This window comes from Cajanus cajan, chromosome 7 (assembly GCF_000230855.2).
Source record: "Cajanus cajan strain Asha chromosome 7, NIPB_CcT2T_4, whole genome shotgun sequence".
Classification (NCBI taxonomy): domain Eukaryota; kingdom Viridiplantae; phylum Streptophyta; class Magnoliopsida; order Fabales; family Fabaceae; genus Cajanus; species Cajanus cajan.
The window spans coordinates 8,148,588-8,171,876 of NC_138523.1; the positions used below are offsets into that span (position 1 = coordinate 8,148,588).

Here is a 23,289-nt window from a genome sequence, read left to right on the forward strand (position 1 = left end):
TGTTTTTGGCACATATATTATAAAATATTATTCATGTAATTCTCCGTACATCTTTAAATTTTATGCTTTAGTTATTTTTTATATTTAAAATCATTTACAGTGTATTCTTTGTTTAGATATCATGTTAATCAAATCCCAACTAATATTATCACATATAAATAGTCAGTAGTTACATTGAAATTTTTAAAGAATCTGGTGATTGACTTTCTGATTTTACAAAATCATAGGATTGTCATACTCTAATCTAAGCTTTGTTGTAAAAAAAATAAAATAAAATAAAAAAATAGCCTCCGAAACAAATAGTAAATAGAGTTAGACATATAATTAATGGGATCTGGACAACCCATGCTTCCCGTTCTAGTTTTCCGCATGGAAGACTTGAAGAAAGGGAATAATTCCTGGTTGCCAATTTGACTGTTTTAAAATTAGAAAAATAACCTAATTTTAAATCCCAAAATAATCAATTTTATAAAAAAAATTCCATTAATGATTATTTTTTTATCATCAAAATCATGGAAAGTTAGACATATTGAGTAACGTTTTTGATCCACCATTTTCTAATTCATTTTTCATTATGTTTTTCAATTTCATTATATATATATATATATATATATATATATATATATATATGTATATATATATAATTTTTATTATATATAATGTAATTAGTAAAAACACAATAATACCAATAAAAGGAATAGTGACCGAATTTAAGTAAATAGGGATCCTTCTTTTTGTGATGAATTAATTTTATTTAGGAGATAGAATTTAAAGTCTTGAGAAAAAATTAGATCTAATAATTTGTCTTGATATGAAATTTTTGTTCAACATATGTTATCTAATCTTGAAAATTTTCTTTTATTTTTACAAGTTTAGATTAGGGTAAAGTGAACCACCACCATTTTTATTTCTTAATTATGTGTTATATTTTAAATCATATATTCTCTCAATTCTCTTTTTAAAAATAAAAATAAAATAAAATATTTTTTTTACATTAAAAATGAGTTAATTGTGTTAAATTTTATAGTTTCAAATTATTTATAATTAAATTATTTTATTATAAGTATCAAAAGAAAAGTGGAGAAACAAAAGAGTCGTATTATAAAAAAATTATTTTAAGAATATTATTAAATGAAACGAAAACATATAAAATTTGTTTATAAGAGAAATTTTTTTTCTTTTGTATAAAAACGATCCAAAGAATATACACTATCAAAATATCATGTCAATCTGGTCCCAACTAGTTAGGACTTGAATCACATGATGACCAGGATATCCAAATATGCGTACAAAAATATCAAATAAAAATGTTATATATTGGTCAAACATCAAGACGATCGTATCTACTAAAGAAAATAAAACTCAACATTTTAAACGGTGCATTCAAAACTAGCAAGCAAAACCAATAATTAACAGAGATCATAACATCAGAATCAATGGGTTCAGAAGGACAGCCCGTGCTTCCTGTTCTAGATTTTTTTTTTTTTTTTGTTCGTTCCTGGAGTATTCACTGCCGATAGCAGTGATTAATCTCCTCGCTACGTTGGAAACACCTCAAAGGGTGGGATAGCTAGCCTCAAGATTTAATGCGGCTGCATACACAAGACAGGATTCAAACCCCTGATCTTGCTTAAACATGGATCAACTCCTACCGCTGAATCATACGCTTGAGATTCCTGTTCTAGATTTCACCATGGGACCAATTGCTGGTTAACAACATGCAGAAGGGTGCGCCAAGCATTTGAAGAATATGGTTGCTTCGTAGCTGTGTATGGTAAAGCTTCTGTTGGGCTTCAAAACGGTTTGTTCAGTTCAATGAAGGAGCTCTTCGATCTCTCAGCTGAAACCAAACAAAGAAACATATATGAGGGCATGCCTTTGAAAGGCTACGTTGGTCAACGCCCACACATTCCTCTTCACGAAGGCCTGGGTATAGATGAGGGAACAACACTAGAGGGAATTCAAAATTTCGCACAAAAAATTAGTTAAGATTTTATCTAACTGAAATTAAAAGAATATATTTGTTGCTTATTATCAAATATATTACTTATTTTATTAGAAATGTTTATCAGTTCTAATCAATCCGATAAACTTAATGTTTAAACCAAATCATATTAATTAGTTAAGATTTTATCTAACTGAAATTAAAAGAATATATTGGAATCTTATGATTTTTGAAACCAGGGTAATAAACTTGAATTAAATCAACCATATATGTCTTATTACCTTTTATTTGTTAATATAGTAATATTGTGTGTCATTTTTGAAAAATTTCTTTACATTTCAAAATTATATTTATTTTTATTTTTTTAAATCAATTTTTTTATTGAATATCTGATTACCTGAACTAATCCATTCAACTTTGAAGGTGGTTTGGTTCTAATTAGGCTAAAATTAAACCTTGAATAAAATAAAATTAATTGGTTTGAACTTTATTTTTTTCTCAAAACTAAACTAACCTAACCCAAGAATACTCTGTTGGGTATCAGAAAGAATGAGCGGAATGCGGAAGCACCGGATCAAGTTAATTAGAGATAGAGAGAAGTAAGTAGAGAGACAAGAAAAATAAATACACACCAAGTTTACGTGGAAACTCCAAAGACGGAGAAAAAACCACGGGCGATCAAGAGCAAGATAATTCCACTATGTAGAAATAGGAGAGTACAAGAAGTTCTCTAATATCATGAGAACAAAGAGATAATCTCTCAAATATAGACTAAAAATACTCTCTTGAATCTTTCCTCTCTATGTATGATTTTTCTCAAGTGTGTAGATTGCTGAATCAATTGCAATTTGCTCCAAATGCTTGATGCCTTATATAGGCATTGAGAAGAAGCGTATGCACCCAGAATAAGGAAACCTGGAACAAAACAAGGAGCAAAAAAGAGGAAACCATGCATGGAATCATGGCCTAAAATCAAGGAAACGTGTTTTCCTTAAAACAGGAAATATGGAAGAAATTTGTGCCATAACTTTACAATCTCCACCTTGGCTCAAATTTAATAAGTTGCTCATCGCCAGATAAAGCCCCAGAGGGGCAATCATTTGTTGTAGAGACCAACCAAGCCCAAACAATGCTGAAACTTGGCATTCAGAAGTGGCTTAGTAAGCACATCTGCTGGATTCTCAGATGTATGTACCTTTTGTAGTAGAACTTCACCAATAGTAACAATATCTCGGATAAAGTGATGTTTAACATCTATGTGTTTGGTCTTGTCGTGGTAACGACTATTCTTAGTCAAATGAATGGCACTCTGACTATCACAAAATACAGTAAGAACATCTTGTGTGAGACCAAGTTCTTTGACCAAACCTCGGATCCAGAGAGCCTCTTTCACACCCTCTGTTGCTGAAACATATTCTGCTTCTGTTGTAGATAATGCTGCAATAGATTGAAGTGAAGCTTTCCAACTGATAGCAGAATTACAGAGAGTAAAAATGTAGCCAGAAAGAGATCTTCTTCTATCAAGATCACCACCATAATCCGAATCAACAAAACCTGCAACATTATTAGTTGTAGCTTTGTTTCTGTCAAACACCAAGCCAATATTACTAGTACCTTTAAGATACCGAAAAATCCATTTTACAGCACTCCAGTGATCCTTTCCAGGATTATGCATGTATCGGCTCACCATGCTAACAGCATATGCTAAATCAGGTCTAGTGCACACCATAGCATACATTAAACTGCCAACTGCACTAGCATATGGAACGTGTGACATACGATCCATCTCTTCTTTTGTTTGTGGGCAAAGGTCTGAAGAAAACTTGAAATGTGCAGCAAGTGGAGTAGAAACAGGTTTACAATTATTCATATTAAATCTGTCAAGTAATCTCTCAATATATTTTTGTTGAGATAAGAATAATTTACCAACTTGTCGATCTCTATGAATCTCCATGCCAAGAATTTTCTTAGCTGCACCTAATTCCTTCATCTCAAACTCATTATTGAGTTGAGCTTTCAATTTGCTGATCAAAGACTTGTCACGTGATGCAATCAACATATCATCAACATAAAGTAACAAGTATATGAAAGTTCCATCAGGAAATTGTTGAAAATAAATACAATCATCATATTTACTCCTGGAATAACCTTGCCCAATCATAAAGGAATCAAATTTTTTATACCATTGTCTGGGTGCTTGCTTGAGGCCATATAAAGATTTCTTTAATTGACAAACAAGATGCTCCTTACTAGGAACAACAAATCCCTCAGGCTGATCCATATAAATTTCTTCTTCCAGCTCTCCATGTAGAAAAGCTGTCTTTACATCAAGTTGCTCTAATTCTAAATCAAACAGAGCAACAAAAGCAAGCAAAATACGAATGGAAGTATGACGAACAACAGGTGAGAAAATATCATTAAAGTTAATACCTTCCTTTTGATAAAAGCCTTTAACGACTAATCGCGCCTTGCATCTAGGATCTTCAACCCCTGGAATGCCATCTTTCTTCTTATAGATCCATTTACACCTTAGAGGTCGTTTGCCTTTGGGGAGCTTTGTCAAATTCCAAGTGTTGTTCTTGTGAAGACTTTCAATTTCTTCATTCATAGCCACTAGCCACTTAGCAGAATCAACACAAGAAACAGCTTCACTATAGCTGGCAGGTTCAACATCATCATTTACCTCTTGTGCAATTGACAATGCATAAGCAGTCAAATTGTCATCAGTGTATCTAGCTGGCAATTTTATCTGTCTTCTTGTCCTATCTCGTGCAATGTTGTATTCTTCCTGTTGCTGAATAGGATGATCATCACCATGATCATCAATGCTAGACTCAGTGGTAGAGGAAGATGGAACATCAACATTAGGAGCTACAGATTTTAACTCTAACTCCACCTTCTCGCTAGTACCTTGCAGATTATTAGTACTGGAAGAAGACACAGATGATTGTTTTCCAGAAGATAATAATGCATCCTCATTAAAAGTCACATCTCTACTAAGAATTAATCTTCGTGACTTAGACTCAGAACACCATAAACGATAACCTTTAGATTCAGATGCATAACCAAGAAATATGCACTTAATAGCTCTAGGAGCTAATTTTCCATCATTAACATGTGCATATGCAGGACATCCAAAAATTCTTAAATTAGAATAATCAATAGGATTACCTGACCAAATTTCTTCTGAAATCTTGAAATTAAGTGAAGAGTGTGGAGATCGGTTGATCAAGTAGCAAGCTGTAGATGCTGCCTCGACCCACAACTCACGTTGATGCCATAACCCAGCATTTGAGAGCATACAACGAGCTCTCTCAAGGATAGTTCTGTTTAAACGTTCTGCAACACCATTCTGCTGGGGTTTACCTGGAATGGTTTTGTGTCTAGCAATACCATGATTTGCGCAGAACTCATTAAAGTCACCTTCACAGAACTCCAATCCATTATCCGTTCTGAGCTTCTTGACTTTCTTTCCTGTCTGAGTTTCAACAAGAGTTTTCCACTTCTTAAAAGTGGGGAATGTTTCATTTTTGTGCCTTAGAAAATAGACCCAGACTTTACGAGAAAAATCATCAATAATAGTCATCATATAACGGCATCCTCCATAAGATGGAACTTTAGAAGGACCCCAAAGATCAGAATGAATGTAATCAAGGGTACCTTTTGTGCGGTGAGTTGCAGCGGAGAAGCTAACTCTTTTCTGCTTCCCAAAGACACAATGTTCACAAAACTCCAACTTACCGATGCCTTGATTACCAAGGAGACCTTGCTTGCTCAGAAGGTGCATGCCTTTTTCACTCATATGGCCCAGGCGCATGTGCCATAATTTGGTGGCATCTTTATCAGACATAGAAGATGAGACAGCTGTTGATCCTGTCACTATAGATCCTTGCAAGATATACAAACTACCAATACGGTTAGCTTTTAATAAAACAATAGCACCTTTTGATACCTTTAGAACTCCACCTTCAGCTGAATACTTGCACCCAAGAGACTCTAGGGTGCCAAGAGAAATTAGATTTCGCTTCAAGTCAGGAATAAAGCGAACATTGGAAAGAGTCTTGATAGTGCCATCATGAGTCTTGATCTGAATAGTACCTATTCCTGCAATCTTGCATTGGGTGTCATTACCTATCAAGACAACACCACTATCAACAGGTTCAAGAGTGGTGAATAAGTCCTTATAAGGACACATATGAAATGTACATCCAGAATCAAGAATCCATTCAGTTTTGCTCCTCTTATCAGAAGAGACAGATATCATAACATCACCATCAGAATCAGTTTCAACATTAGCAGCTTCAGCAGGATTTTTACCTTTTTCTTGCCTTTCTTGTTTCTTTTTCAAGATAAAGCAGTCGGAGATATCATGCCCAAATTTCTTGCAATAACGACAAGTTTTGTTGGATTTACGCCCTCTGGATTTGGATCTACTTTTCTTGTTACTGGTACTCCCTTTTTCTTGAGTTCTACCCCTAACACTTAAACCCTCACCCTTGTCCTCAGAGTGGATATCAAGATCAAAATTTTCTTTGGACAACAAATTAGATTTAACATCTTCAAAGGATAAGGTATCATTGTTGCTATACAACATAATTTCTTTAAAGTGTTTATAGGTAGAAGGTAATGAGACAATCAACAAAACAGCTTTATCTTCATCATCAATTTTAATTTCAATATTTTCCAAATCCATGATAATAGAATTAAACTCATTAAGATGAGATTGAATAGGAGTACCTTCGACCATACGAATCATATATAGTCTTTCTTTGAGACGAAGCTTGTTTGCGAGACTTTTGGTCATATAAAGAGATTCCAATTTCAGCCACAAAGCAGCAGCGGTTGTTTCATTTGCTACTTCACGAAGAACCTCCTTGGACAAGCATAGTTGGATTGCTGAAAGCGCCTTTTCATCCAACTCGTCCCATTGCTCATCAGTCATGTTGACCGGCTTTTTGGCTTTTCCATCTAAAGCTTTCTTCAATCCATTCTGTGTAAGAACGGCTTTCATTTGGACTTTCCAAATAGAAAAACAAATCTTGCCATCAAACTTCTCAATGTCAAATTTAGTGACGGTAGACATATTGAATCTCTAATTAAACAAGTAGCTCTGATACCACTTGTTGGGTATCAGAAAGAATGAGCGGAATGCGGAAGCACCGGATCAAGTTAATTAGAGATAGAGAGAAGTAAGTAGAGAGACAAGAAAAATAAATACACACCAAGTTTACGTGGAAACTCCAAAGACGGAGAAAAAACCACGGGCGATCAAGAGCAAGATAATTCCACTATGTAGAAATAGGAGAGTACAAGAAGTTCTCTAATATCATGAGAACAAAGAGATAATCTCTCAAATATAGACTAAAAATACTCTCTTGAATCTTTCCTCTCTATGTATGATTTTTCTCAAGTGTGTAGATTGCTGAATCAATTGCAATTTGCTCCAAATGCTTGATGCCTTATATAGGCATTGAGAAGAAGCGTATGCACCCAGAATAAGGAAACCTGGAACAAAACAAGGAGCAAAAAGAGGAAACCATGCATGGAATCATGGCCTAAAATCAAGGAAACGTGTTTTCCTTAAAACAGGAAATATGGAAGAAATTTGTGCCATAACTTTACATACTCCTATATATATTTTATCTAATCATACAATATTCATGAGTTTTTTTTTATATTAATTTTGCATCTAGAACAGACCGTTTCATATGCAAAATTAACACACAACGAATGCAAGCGGAACGGGCCGTTTTGGTTTCAGAACGGGCTGTTCCAGATCCAAGGATGGTTATTGAATTTCTTAATTCTCTCCATATTAAAATTTTGACTGGGGCAAATTATGAACCAAGATTGATTTTCTTTAGACTTTTTAATATAAAGTATCGTCTCAATTTGGAGGAATTCAATGGTATCTTTGGATTTCAAACCATAAGGGGAAAAAAACCCAAGATCATTTAATCCATACATGTTTTGGGGGGCTGTAACAGGTCATACACAATGGGAGGCTGGTAAATGCAATTCATCTACATTTTGTCACTCTGCCATTAGAATTATACATAGGTTTATTGCATCTACTTTTCTAGGTCGTGGCGGTTCAGACAATAAAGTACGGCTAACTGATTTATTATTTATATGAACAATGATGAAAAATAGGGATGAGAAGATCAACTCTGGTGCATATATTTTAATATTTGAATTTATGTTACGTTATGAATTTTTGTTTTCAATCTTTGAACCACATTGCTGCATTTTGTTGAACATTTTGTTGAAATGTAACACTTAAATTTAAACATTAATCCTGGTTGGCATTCTGGAACGGGCCGTTCTGATGCACTCGTTGTGTGTTACATTTGCATCCGGAACGGGTCATTTCAGATACAATATTAACACACAATGAGTGGGATCAGAACGGGTCGTTCTAATTTCAGAACGTGCTGTTCCAGATGCATTAAATAAGGAGTATGGTACCATGCCACCTATGCATCTACGTGGCATCCACGTCATCTACATTTAACACCATTTATGAAATTTGGACAGAAAGTCTCACATTGACATTTTTTAAATTATTGAGGACCAAATTGAAACAAAAATAGAGGGACGAAATTAAAACTATTAATTATTATAAGGGACCAAATTAGTGTTTAGCCTAAATAGGATGAAGATTTAAATCTTGTATGTTCCAAAGTAAATATGAAAAGCTTTATTTTTGTTATGCAAACATAAAAATCAGTTGTTCCCATTTCTTAATGTATTCAAATGATATGATTGCTTTTATTCAATGAACATTATCCATTAAAGATATGTTTATTGGCTAAATATATCTTTCAAGTAATGATTTGCCTAACTGCACTTCCACTGTATTCTACGTACTGCAACATCAAGTTTATATATAATCTTGGGTACATCAACTATAAACAAGATTTGGCCACAATATTTGCAATTTTTCATAAGTCATATATTACGAGTAATCTTTTGCTTAGACATAAATTAAAATGTATAATAAAAATAATAAGATTAAAATCTTGAACCTTTATTCTTCTTGTTAAATATAATGGGCGATTTTTTTCTTATAGAGTATTTAAAAATTCAATTTGTACAATAGTTCATGATATTAAACAAGTAACAATTTGGCTATTAAGATCTCTTAATTCTATACAAAATTATTTAATGACCATTCGTTACCATAAACTATGTATGAGTGAATTTATTTTTTTTAGTACATGAAAGTTTCTTTAAAAGTTAATTAGTCTAATACGTAGTAATGCATAGTATTAATTAAATAGCATTTTATCATTGACACTATTTGATGATGAGTGTTATTTTCTCTATTACAAGATTGATACAAATGTAGAAGTGGAGATCTTTGAAAAATAAAGTATGAAACAAGGATTACAACTTTGGTAACTAGTATTTTAAGTACTCTTTTTAGTCTTGCTTGATGAAACAATAGCCTTGGTCTTATTTTTATAGACTCCAAAATAGGTCCATTGGAGCTAGCTTAACTTTGAGGCAGTGTTGACATCAGCTTGTACTTTTTTTCTAGTGCAGTCAACATATCCTTTAGAAGTAGTTTGGTTTTGAAGCTTCCTTCTGAGCTTCCTTATAATAATACTTTTGAACAACCTTTTGAGCATGGTCTTCAGTACCAGTCTTCTGAGAAGTTGAGTTTAAACTAAGACTTCTTGAAGAAAATGGTTCCATTAGAGGGACTTTTATACAAGGTCTTCAAAGCATCTTCCCTAAGACAAGATGTTCATCTTGAACTTCCTTTGAATTAGTAGACTTGTATACTCAAAAATTAGTTTTGACCAAGATGCTTCATACTAACTCAGATTTCTTGGCTATCTTTTGAGGGTGCTTTTGAGTTGAAACACTTGTAAAATTTCTAAGTACTAAATACATCTGAAACACTAAAACAAATATATTTGTACTCTTTTTAAGAACTCTCTATGATTAAAACTTCAAACTAAGGGTTGTCATTATTAGAACATTTATTTATGGCAAGATTCAACAAATATAAGGCCGAAAGAAAATATGTACAAGTATGAGAGGTATTGGGCTTAAATATTTAGTAGCTTATAACTTAAGATGAGCTTAGGTCCACTAACCTCATGATAGGCTCAATCTTCTAGCATTTTCCTAACCATAGCTCTAGTAGTAAGACCCTTGGCCATGCCTCTATCATCAATGTATATGATATTTTAATGAATAAAATATAATGTTATTAACAATATTTAAAGCATAAATTAAATTTAAAAAATAAAGTATATTTAAATATTATAAATAACAAAAAAATACATGATTTTTTTTTGAATTTTTATTATCCAAACATAAAATATATGTATATATAATACATATATCATAATTATTGAAATTATGGATTTTTTTTTTAGTGTTCAACATTTTTACAATAATCACATCTTATTTTTTTGTCTGAGATTTATCTCCGTGTATATGTGAATAGATTTTAGGGGTGAAATCTGTATACACATCCCCGCCCCTGCCCCTGCTCCTATTTTTTTTTTCTTTTAAACAAATATGAACAATTTTTAAAAAAATAAAAAAAAGTAAAATAATATAAATTTTTACATATAAATATTTTTAATTTTAGTTTATATATATATATATAAATAATTTTTTAAATATATTCTTAAGCGGGGTGAGGGAGGGGGCGAGGCGAATATTAACATCCCCATTCCCGCCTCCGATTTTATCAATCGAGGAAAATCTGAACCCGAATCCGAACTTAATAAATACGGGTTTTTCCCATCTAAATCGAGGTGAGTTCGAGTGGATACTCACTAAGACGGATTAGATTGCCATGCCTACTCAAGAATGACATTTTGTCGAATAATTTGAAAAGGGAGACATTAAGATTATTGAATGTTAGAATGAGGAGGGTCGTAAAAGAATTCGCCTCCTCCTACTCTTCTATGATATGCTAAACGGTCATTTAATATATATATAAACCCGTGTAGTGCACGGGTCCTAGTTAGTATACAAATGAGTATCTTCTAGTATAAGACAAGATGGAACTTAATTTCAATCCTACTTTCTATATATGGAAAAATATGAATTTTCATCCTTCATTTCGTTGCCTTTGTTGATTTCTTTTCTCTATGTAAAAAGAAAAATATTAATACAAAGAAAAGTATGAGTTTCATCTTTCTTTTTTTTTACCGAATAAACAAATAAATTATTAATAAGAAAATTATGAATCTTCATCCTTCAAACCCAAATAACCTGCCTCAACATTTTGTCCCAATTCATGCCCTCACCTATAAAAACTTGACACGTGGTATATTATAATAATGAATTGTCAAGTGTGATGGTTTGCTAGTGCAATTTGAAATCTGGGGGAAGAGAAATCAATTCCGTCACGGATACAGAAAAATTGTTAGTAAGATAATAAAATATTCTATATTATTTTTATTAAAAATATAATAATTTTTTGAAAAATATATTTTTTATGGTAAAATTTTTAAAATACCTTATTTTTATAAATTATGATTATCTTATAAATAGAATAATAATTATTTTTTCTATATGAAGTTATATTTAAGTGTCACTTTATAATTTTTTGTGACTTATTTAATATTAGAAGAATAAACTGATAAAAATTAATAGGATAAAAATAATAAATTATTAATTTGTTTTTTTTAATGTCTTTTAAATTTCTACACTCATCTAAAATAAAAATATTTTATGAGTGTAATGTCTATTTTTTTATAAGAGTAAATTTCTTTATTTAAATATATTTAAGTTAAAAAAACTGTGTAATAATTATTCTCATTCCTTTTAATGTGAATCATCTCCTAACAACATACAATATACATATACATGATCAAAGGATTAAAAGCTAAAATAAAAATTGAAAAATAACTTACATTAGTAAACTAAATTATGACATCTTTAATGAGTAAAGAAGTAATAATAATAAAAAATGAGAATGAATTTACTTATTTCAAGAGTAAATTTTGATAGATTTGTTTCACTTAATAATTCATGTTGTTTATCAAGTATTCAACTGTTCAATTAAAAGTTTTTAATGTATAAATCAAATTCATAAAATTTTAAAAAATTAAAAATTATTTAATACTCCATTTCATTAATTTAAATTGATGAATAATAAAAAGAAAATATTTTATATATTATTTTGAATGTATCTAACGAAGTATCATATGATTTTCAATTTTTTTAAAAAATTGTAAATTTGATTTATGTATTAAAAAACTTTTAATTTAATAATTGGATTTTTAAAATTTTGATGTAGAACATTAGTTATTGAGTAGGGTATATCTATCAAGATTTATTCTTAGAATAAATGAATTTTTTTCTTATAAAAAAATAAAATAATTTTATCACAAAGTAAAAGTAATTAAATAATAAAATAGAATATAAATATATTTGTGAATAAGGTTTGTTAATTAAAAGGAAGAAAATGGTCATATAGTGAGGAGATTGGTTACAAATGAATTTCAACTTTAAAAGAGATTGAGTGGTTCAAGAAAAGGGAGTTTTTTTTTTCTTTCTTTAAGGAAGAGTCCGTGACTTAGAGTTTTGCTTTTTTGTCGTATGGGTATTCGAGCATTAGCTTTGGACTTTTGGTTTTATGAAGCTTTCTTTGGCATTGCAGTGAATTGAGTCTCCCAATTTGGCTCGAGATTTCATTGGTATGTTGACAAGGCAATTCCTTTGGTGTAAGTTTATTTTAGAGGGCACCAAAATCCTTTGTGACTAGGACTATACAACAAATGACATGTGGCTATTTTGCCAGCACTTGTATTTTTTAACAATGTTTTAATATTTGCTATTTAACCTTCATTAATTATATCTTTTTAAATAATAGTCCCCAGTCTATTTAAATATGTTTTATATTCCTTATTTCCCTCCCTGCCTTTTCATTTTCATTTTTCAATCTTCTCTCTGACGCATCTTTGTGGCTTCTCTCTCGCGATTGTTTTGAATCTTCTCTCTCGCGCATCTTTGTGGCTTCTCTCTCGCGATTGTTTTCAATCTTCTCTCTCGCGCATCTTTGGGTCTGTTTTGTCCCTACCAAAAGGTCCATCAAAGACGGTAAGTTTCCCGTGTACCCTCTGTTCCTTCCCTTTTCATTTTCATTTTTCCTCTTCTCTCTGTTGCATGTTGTTGCAAGGGCGGCTTATTTTCTGTTGTTTTTTGTTTTCGATGACCTCCCATTGTCTGGTCTCCGGTGGTCAAAAACCTACTCTCCCTACCAAAAGCTCGATCAAAGACGGTAAGTTTCCCGTGTACCCTCCGTTGCTACCCTTTGCATTTTCATTTTTCCTCTTGTGTCGCATGTTGTTGCAAGGACCTCTGATTTTTTGTTGTTTTTTATTCTTCATTTGTATGAGGTTACTCTTCGAAAGGAGATTTATTTTCAAGTTTGTTAGAAATTATGAAGTGCATGTTAATTTTTTTAAAAGGTTTTATTTGTTTTGACTGAATAACAAGAACATTTATAAGATTGTGCATTTTTTTATTTTATTTTTGATTTTATCATTGTTATGCAGATGGATGAGTTTAAAGAAATGTGTAATTTGAATGAAAATGGTTCTATTGATTGTAACCGTAGTGAGGTTGAAAAATCAATTAATATAGATAATGAAATTGATGAAGAGGTTTATTTAGAAGCTGAAGGTAATGAAGATGTATACAAAAGTTATCTTGATCTGACGGCAGATGATATTTTTGGATTGGAGTTTGCAAGTGAAAATGCTGCTTATAAATTTTATTTCACTTATGCTAAGTGTCATGGTTTTGGGATCAGAAGAGATGAGGTAAGTTATGATGATAAGCACAATATTGTGATGCGACAATATTTATGCAACAAAGCTGGATTAAGAGACAAAAAGCATTTGATGAGAGATGATAGGAAAAAAGAACATAGACCACTATCTCGTACAGATTGCAAAGCAAAGTTACGTGTGCGTTTGGATCAAAAAACCTGTAAATTTAAGGTTGTTTCATTTGAGGAAGGTCATAATCATAATCTATGTGATTCAAATTTTGTGCAATTAATCCGTACGTACCGTGGTTTGAGTTTTGCAGACAAAGTTCAGGTTGATTCATTATGATAGACTATGGCCAAGGCCAAGGAATCCAAGAGGTGATATCCTAAAAGAACCAAGAGGAATGGGATGATCTTCAAGACCTTTTCATATGTTTTGTACATAGTTTCTTTTGTATAGGTTATTTTTGCCTTTGTATTTGTAAGGCACTTTATTTCCCTTTTTAGTAGCTATTGTATATTGATTCTAGGGTAGGTTACTTGGACACTTTGACTCCATTTAACCTAACCTAGAAATACATTCTTTTCTTAGTTTTCTAGTAGGAGTGGCATTAGCAAATTAGAGAGTGTCCTTAGTAAGCTAGAGAGTGCTCCTAGCAATTTAGCCAAAGGTGGTCCTAGGCTAAAATTTTCATATTGGACTCATTTTACTCCCAATTTTTCATAGATTTGATTTAGCTAGGTTCCATTCCCATTGAATGAACCTAACTAAACCAAATTAACCATTTTCAAATCAAAAGGAGTAAATTAATTCCAAGAAGCCGCCCACCTTAGAAGTGTGTTCACACTTGTGTTCACACTTGGACGAAATTCATGGAGTTTCTTAAGCTTGGAAGCTTGAAGCACAAGCTTCTCCTTGGCTAGCTTACCAAGCAAGCCAAGTGAGAAGCTTGCTCTCCAAGCCTCTTGACCTTGGACGGTTTATCTAGACTCAACCATGGTTCCTAGTGAACCATGGTCAAGACTAGCTTGCTCTCTAAGTTTCCTACTCCTATAAACTTGTAATTCTTTGATTGTAAAACACTTTTGGACATTTATGAGAATTAGAAATCAGATTTCTCTCTCATTTTCAAGAGTCAAATTTCGTGAGAAACCTTCTCCTAGGTTTTCTCTCAAAGTTCCTTCTCCTAGAAGCTTGGTTCCTCAAGCTTCTCCACTTCTTCAAGAGGTAACCGAACCTCTCTTTGGTGCTTCTCCACCATTGGAGAATCCTCCAAGGTGATTCCGCCACCTTCAAGGAGTTCAACCTCATGGAGCATTTCGGTCCTTGCATGGAAAGCTTGGAAGAATATCAATCCTCTCCAAGTGCTTCCATCACATTACATGCCCAAGGTTTTAGGACATGCCATATAATGGGTTTTATGTTGGACCAAGCAGGTGGGCATATGGGCCTTAACTTTAACAAAAAACATTTGTTCAATCATATTGAGCGTAATAAGCGTTTTAAGATCAATGATGGATACGTAGTTGCTGCTTTAAGTTATCTTCAAGGCAAGGCAGATAATGATCCATTATTTTTTTCAAGGTACATGATATCATCTGAGGGTCAGTTGAAACACCTATTTTGGGCTGATGGTACTAGCAGAAGTGATTTTCAATGTTTTGGTGATGTACTTGCTTTTGATAGTACATATAAGAAGAATAAGTATAATAAGCCATTGGTGATTTTTTCTGGTAAAAACCACCATGCTCAAACTGTTATATTTGGTTGTGCTATTGTTTCCGATGAAAGTATTGAGGCATATAAGTGGGTATTGGAATCCTTTTTGAATGCAATGTCAAATAAACAACCAAAAGCTGTAGTGACTGATGGAGATGGTGCAATGAGAGAGGCAATTAAGCAGGTATTTCTAGAAGCAACACACAGGCTTTGTTCATGGCATTTGCAAAAAAATGCCTGTCAGAATGTTAAGAATAATAATTTTTGGAAGGATTTCAAAAGGGTAATGTACGGTAATTATACCCCAGAAAAGTTTGAAAGATTATGGAATGAGTTAGTAGAAAGACATGAACTACAAGACAATAATTGGGTTCAGCAAACTTACCAAAAACGGTTTATGTGGGCTACTGCTTATTTACGTGACAAATTTTTTGCGGGTATAAGGACTACTTCTTTATGTGAAGGAATAAATTCATGCATAAAGACTTATTTGAAGAGAAAAAATACTATAGTTGAATTGTTGTACAATTTTGAGCATTCTTTAAGAGATTATAGGTATAATGAGTTGTTGTCTGATTTCAATTCTTTTTATACACAACCTGTTTTGTCCACCTCTTTACCCTTAATTGAAAAAGAAGCCTCAAAAATTTATACCAATGATGTGTTTAAATTGGTAAAGGTTGAGATTGTTACTGCTGGATCTTTGAATGTTGTTGATACAAATGACAATGGTGATAAGGTTACCTTCACAGTTGACAATTATAAGCATCGTGAATTTTTAAGCAATGTTGTTTTTGACAAAGATGAGTGCAAATATGAATGTGATTGTATGATGTTTGAATCTTGGTGCAATTCCTTGTAGTCATATTATGTGTTATGCGATATCAACATGTTCATGTGTTTCCTCCAAGTTTAATATGCAAGCGATGGTTGAAGGATGCAAAAAATTCAGTTTATATGTCTTATGAGACAGGAGATAATTCTAATGATATGATTATTACTGCACGCTTTGGGGTTTTAAGTGCATGTTTTAATAGACTTGGTCACCTTGCTTCAAAGAGTCGTGAAAGTTTTAATTTCATAAGGAATGAAATTTTGAAGCTTACTGATAAGTTACAAAAAGAAGTTGGTTTGCAGCACAATGGATATGATGCTAGTAATGATTATTGTGACCCCCTTGTTGTTAAGACAAAAGGTGCCCCATCAAAGAAAAATGTGAAGAAAAAAAGTAGGAAATGTTCTAATTGTAATTTAACTGGTCATGTAGCTACAACATGTCCTGTCCTCCTTTTCATGGATTATGACTTTAGTTCCAGTGAGGATTCTACAGAATTGGATGATGCTGTTGATGAAAGTGTAAGTTATTTATTTTGAAATATCATTTTAGGTAAATAATTTATGTATTTGACACATCAGTTTATATAAGTAATTTTTTTTGTTAATTGCAGGAAAATTGTACACCCTCGATGATGATACTAACAAAGAAGATGGCAGTAGTGCTCCAGTGAAGGTATTTATTTTGATTAATGTATATCTGAAAAGAAGTTTTAATAGTCTCATTATTTGTATTTTGTGATTAATTTATGAATTTTGTGCTTTTAATCGAATGTACAGAATAAACGAATGGATGATGATTTAAGTATATCAAAATTAAAATATAAGAAACAAAGGGTTTCAAAACCGAATTTGAAGGAGGAGAACATTGTAAGTGAATTTTATTTTGATATATTTATGTCTTAAAATATTAATCTTTGCATTTGATTATAATCATTGATTTGTATTATGATATTTAATTTCAGAAATTGAAAGCAACAGTTGGTAGGGAGATTTGTGATAAAAATGTAAAAGCAAAAGGAAAAGCAAGTTTTTGTAATTTAGTGAAAGATGTAAAGATGGAGTCTTCAACTCAAAAAATAGAGGTCTAGTTAATGAAGGAAGGTGAAGAATCTCACAAAAGAGATGTTTTATCCCCGACATCATTTGAAAGAAATGATTTGGTCCATACTTATAATCAGTTTCCTCCTGTGCAACATCCTTTTTATAATCATATCCAGCAACAGCAGATGTTAAACTATCAATATCCACAATACTTGCTAATAAATGAGGTTAGTTAATTTTGTTTCCGTAATGTATATACATACATTATCCATAATATGTCATTAATATATTAAGATTAAAAAATTGATCATGCTGTAGAATTTTAGTTTGATGAACATGGTTGGTGCATCTGGTTGGTCTGACTTACTACAAAATGTTATGAATGGTGGCACTGAACCAAGTAAGTTTGTGTGTTGACGGTGTTGTACATTAAAATAATAAATTTTTTAATGCTTCTGACGTTATGCATTTTTTGTAGGTAAAAAACCAGGGTAGAAAAGGGTGATTTCCCAGGTGCAGATTCTAATTTTTACAAGCAAAAATGGTCTTCAGTTGACTATAAAGGGCGTTTAGACAATGTTGTCAGTTTGAGATGCAAAATTATTAGTCAAGTCTGAATTGGCTTGTTTAATAAGAAAATATTGTGTGTATAATTTGCGTAAAATTAATGTACTAATGTTGATGGAAAAAAAGAAACAATATGATTACAAATTATAAATGAAAAACAGATAATGTCAATCTTTTTTGTCATATCCTATTAAGGTCCACAATGTTATTATATGAACTCTTATGTTGTAGTCAATTATCCCCGCAACAATGTTCATTAGTAATGTAAACCTTTCGGTTATATCTTTTTAAAAGAAGATAAAAGCAAAAGGGATAAAAATTTTAATAATATCTTTATGAAAAAAAGAAATTTATAATTGTTATTTATGAAAAAAAGAAAAACTTCTTCAACCACGAAAGTCATCTTCAACGAATTTGTTTGCAATGGATTCTTAAACTCTGGCAGGCATAACAATGTTATTATATGAACTGTTATGTTTCAGTCAATTGTTCCCAATCTAATGTCCTTTAGAATGTAAACCTTTGACCCAAGTCCTTTAAAAAAAAGATGAAAGTAAAAGTACATGGCTCAGAGGTTTACATTACTAAAGGACTTTAGAGCCGCATAATTGACTGACAGATAAGAATTCATATAACATTCTGGAAGCTGCAGAGTTTAACAATCGATTACTTTCATTATGGAATGTCAAGTTTGTGTATTGCAGGTCACTTTAAATAAGTCCTTAAGGTGAGAAAACTAAAAATGGTAAAACGAAGTGTCGTTTAATAACTTTAAATATGAAGAGTCGTTTTCCTCATGAACGGTTCGTATTTCAGAGTTAAATTATTTACACAAGTGGATATTAAATTCTCCCTCTGTTTTTTTTTCATAGTCGTTTTGTAGAGTTTGTTTTTTTTTTTTTCATTGTCATATTACTAAAATTAATGAGTTATTAATTTTTTTTCTTCCATTTTTACCCTTGATAATTAATACATGTTTCTTGAATAATGTGTGTATTTATTTTTAATGTCTACCTAATTTATGAAATTTGTGGTTCTTCAGTTGACTATAAATAAAGGGCGTTCAGACAATGTTGTCAGTTGGAGATGCAAAATTATTAGTCACATCTGAAATTTTAACATATTTAAATTTGATGTATTGGAAAAAAATGATGTGATACACTTATTTTATTTTAAAAATGATACTCAGCCATAATTTGAATATTTGACTTTAGATGGAGAAAATTATTCATATTTGATCTGACTGTGCATGTGCAAATTCTGTTGTTTAATAAGAAAATATTGTGTGTATAATTTGCGTAAAATTAATGTACTAAGAAACAATTTTCATTAGTAATGTAAACCTTTGGGTCTTTAAAAGCTAAAATGAAATTTATAATTGTTATTTATGAAAAAAAAAAAACCTCTTGAACCCCCAAAACGATAAGGATGAACTGAATGTTGAATAAAACCCAAAACGGAAGTTTTGAAAATTAACATATATGGTGGTCAGTTATGGAATGTGAAATTTGGGTTTTGTAGGTCACTTTAAATAACTCATTAAGGGGTGAAATCCGAAAACGGTAAAACAAGTGTCGTTTAGTAACTTTAAATATGAGGAGTCATTTTCCTCATCAATGGTTCGTATTTCATAGTTAAATTCTTTACACAAGTGGAAATTAAATATGAAAAAAGAATAATATTAATATACAACTGACAACACAGAACCCGTATTTTCATTTACGAAACACGTACACATTTCATGAGGGTTTATAAAATCTATTTATGTATGCCTGCAATTACATCATTCCAATAAGCAATGATGATTTCAGATGTGTGCAGTAATTAATAATGACATGATATAAAAAAATTAGTATTAAAAATTTAATTATATAATTATTTATTATTAACAGAAAATAATTTGATAGTGTTTCGGAATACAATTTCAAAGATGTACAATTTTTGTTTTTCAAAACAAGACAATAATCATTTCAAAATTCAATAAATAAATATTTTTAAAAATATCAATAATGGAACATTTAATTACCTAAACCCTAAAAAAATAATCTCATTTGACATATTTTGTAATATATTAAATTAAATTAAGGTAATTTGTTAATTAGGTTACAAAATAATATATATTTTTATTTATCGTCATTGAAATTAAAAGAATGCAGATCAGATAAATTTCATCAAAATTAATTATAAAAGTTACGAATGTTGAACAAAAAAATTATCTTAATCAATACCCCACAACAACAACAACAACTAAATTTTCAAAACGTTTATCAGTAGATATTCGGAGTGAAAAACTTTTTCCAACTTGAGGACGTCACCCGCTTTGAATTTTCCAGCCTTCATAAATTGCATCCATGCAGAACTCAAATAACATTCCTTAGAATGGCGGGACGATCTTCTAGTTATATATGATTGATATTGTTTTTTTTTTATTGACATCAAATAAAAAACAATATGCATAATCATTTATGTTCCAAGCAACCACGTATTTAACAATAAAATTCTGCCACCAAACAATTAAATAATAATTAGTAAAGTATATTATATTAATAATTATATGTTACTTATATTAATTTTTCAGTAAAAATATTGAAAGTTCATTAATAAATTTTTTTTGAACTAATTTATTAACTCACCAATGGTTGTTTCCCTGTAGCTGCTGCCTTTGTTAGAGCCAAATACCATGGTGGATATATGGGCAGGTTATGTTCGGGTTCGTCATTAGGTTGTGGTGGTGGTGGAATTATTAGTTCCAGGTCTCTTGCTTCATCCTCATTGGCTTCTTGTGTTATGTAATTGTTACTGATAACGAAAAATTTGAACATTCAATTAATTAAAAATATCACAATAAACAACTTAATAAATATTGTAAATTAAGTCTCACCTTATATTTTCAATGTTTGGATTGTCGGGATAAATAATTTCTTCCCCAGCCATATTAAAAATACGCATATCAAATCTACTATTACCTTTATACCAAAAATCAATTGTATATTTTTTTTATACCATAAAATTGTAGTATTTCCTTTACTCCTTCTTCAAAAAATCCGACTGTGAGACCAATATTTTTTAAACCAACAGTGAAAGTGTTTCCTTTTAGATCAACAGTTTCGCATACACTTAACTTCCCTTTCCATTGTTTATAAAATACATACTTCCAAAATATTTTTCCCTGCAAACAAAAATATATAAAAAAATTAACAATGACATATATAATGCAAAAATTTGTTTATAAATATAAAAAAAAAATTAAAATAACATTAAATACCTTTTTTGGAATCAGAAAAGAACTGAAGTGTGTTACCAATGGCCTAACAATAAAGAAAATAGCATTTATCATAAAATTAAAAATAAGATTAACAAATTTAAACTTAAAAAATAAATCCTATGAATTCTGCATACATGCAATCAGTTGAAGACAGTAATAATAATGAACATTTTCATTTCGGTTAATCATGTTGAAATAAGATAAATTGTCAGTCTTAAAAGCAATAAAATAACTTAATGCATAGACTGAAACTTTATTTTTTTTAAAAATTGAAATCTGGAAAAAATAAGAAATATCACGAACTACTGGAAAAGGCTAAACACATGCAATAAAAACATAAATTAAACTTACAGACGATTTTTGTTTGGAAAAACGACGCTATGCCATTTATGTAAATCAGAGGGAAGAAGATGACAAAAAAATAATTTTGAACAAGAAGATGAAAGACAAATATCGGCAACTACACTGTAAACCCTAAACACATGCTATAAAAACACAAATGAAACTTACACACGATTTTTGTTTGGAAAAACGACGCTATGATCGGCCATTTATGTAAATGAGAGGGAAGAAGATGAGAAAAAAAATTTTCAAAAATAAGTTGAAAGACAAATATCACCAACTACTGGAAAACCCTAAACACATGCAATAACAACATAAATGAAACTTACAAACGGTTTTTGTTTGGAGAAACGACGGTATCATCAGCCATGTATGTAGATGAGAGGGAAGAAGATGAGAGAATTTTACTTTTTAGATGAAGAAGATGAAAGGGAACAATGTTACATTTATTTGTCTCTGATGCAAATAAACCGTCACTGTAACGACCCACCCTAGGCCGTTACATCAATAACCAACCAAAATAAAATATATAAAATAAAGAGAATAGAGCAAAAGCCAGCTACGCTAGAGTGTAATTATACAATAACATATAAATTGTTTCCAAAATATATAATATAATCTGCTATAGCAGAGTCATCATCCTTAGTAAAGTTATACAGTAATCCAAAAGATAATATAATATAGACACCCTAGGTGCTGGTCAAGCTCTAAACCTTGCTACTACTCAAAGCAGCTATCAGAAGACTTCTTGCTATCCCAAGCCTCACACCTGATCTGCTCCCCCACAAAGTGAGATCATCACAGTCCAAACCACATGGAAAACATGCAAGGGTTAGCACATATAAACCAACCATAGTACGATAAAATGAAATATCATTAAACAGATATTTACCCATAATATATATATATCCGCACCAAGGAAATAAACCTTATAAATAGTTATTTCCATGCCAAATATAAATCAAATCTAAAATCCAATGCATACAATCCACACCATTTGTATACATATTCCACATCCAGAAACAAAGTCACACCACTGTATAATTATTCCATGATCTCACACCAACATATCCTCACAATGTTGGCCTCAACACCATCCACCAAGTGTTGACACGCACGCTGAAATATATCAGCAACCCAGGAATCACACCTGACCTCTCATGGAAAATATACAGTTGGATTACGTCGTCACGTAACCCTGGTGATCATGGCCACTTCATCCATCGGTATGGCTCGGCCTGGCCCCCATACCGGTAGCAAATAGAATACTTAAAGGAGTACTTCAGAATCCACCTAACATCTGAAGTGGTTTATCATATAACCTTTGGAAAAGTTCCACATTGGAATCCTCACCATGGGATTCCCAATTTCATATTTTTCCAAAGATTATATCCTGATCTCACCAAGAGATCTAATCCATACCATAACCTTACTCCTTTAAGTCCTATTTACTTTTCCAAACCACATACACAGCATATTCCATAATTAAACATAACCATAACCATGCCAATTTGTCAATATAATAATAATATAAATATCCAAAACAACCATCAATTGATCCAAATTATACTATATGAAATGAAAATCTCCACATAAAATAGCATATATTAAAATTATACTATTCCTATCATGGTCATACGCACTAGATTAATTTTATAAGCACTACCCTTACTTAGCATACTAGATTAATTTTATAAATGCCACCCTTACTTGTATAAACCTGAACTGAAACTCGGCCAGAATCTCCACCTCTCTCCTTAAACAAGAACCGAAACTCGGGCAGAATCTCCTCTTCTCCCTCCTCTTTTCTCTCCCTTGGC

At 31.5% G+C, this 23,289-nt stretch overlaps 1 protein-coding gene across 4 annotated transcripts; it reads left to right on the forward strand.

Annotated features, from left to right (window-relative positions):
• Positions 1–12,197: 12,197 nt before the first annotated feature.
• Positions 12,198–19,686, forward strand: LOC109807722 (protein FAR1-RELATED SEQUENCE 5-like). Of its 4 annotated transcripts, XM_083061067.1 has the most exons (9): positions 12,202–12,618; positions 13,008–13,021; positions 13,189–13,202; positions 13,480–16,773; positions 16,866–16,927; positions 17,032–17,121; positions 17,217–17,522; positions 17,614–17,695; positions 17,774–19,686. In XM_083061067.1, the coding sequence occupies exon 4, from the start codon at positions 15,008–15,010 to the stop codon at positions 16,277–16,279; it is 1,272 nt and encodes a 423-aa protein (XP_082917193.1). In that variant the 5' UTR covers positions 12,202–12,618; positions 13,008–13,021; positions 13,189–13,202; positions 13,480–15,007; the 3' UTR covers positions 16,280–16,773; positions 16,866–16,927; positions 17,032–17,121; positions 17,217–17,522; positions 17,614–17,695; positions 17,774–19,686. The 4 variants fall into 4 exon arrangements, with proteins under 4 accessions (XP_082917194.1, XP_082917192.1, XP_082917191.1 ...); XM_083061068.1 differs by having other exon boundaries at positions 12,198–13,021; positions 14,018–16,773; XM_083061066.1 differs by having other exon boundaries at positions 12,201–13,021.
• Positions 19,687–23,289: the final 3,603 nt, after the last annotated feature.

Coding starts and splice junctions, on each gene's coding strand:
- LOC109807722 (XM_083061068.1), top strand. CDS start 15,008: ATGGAGCATTTCGGTCCTTGCATGGAAAGCTTGGAAGAATATCAATCC.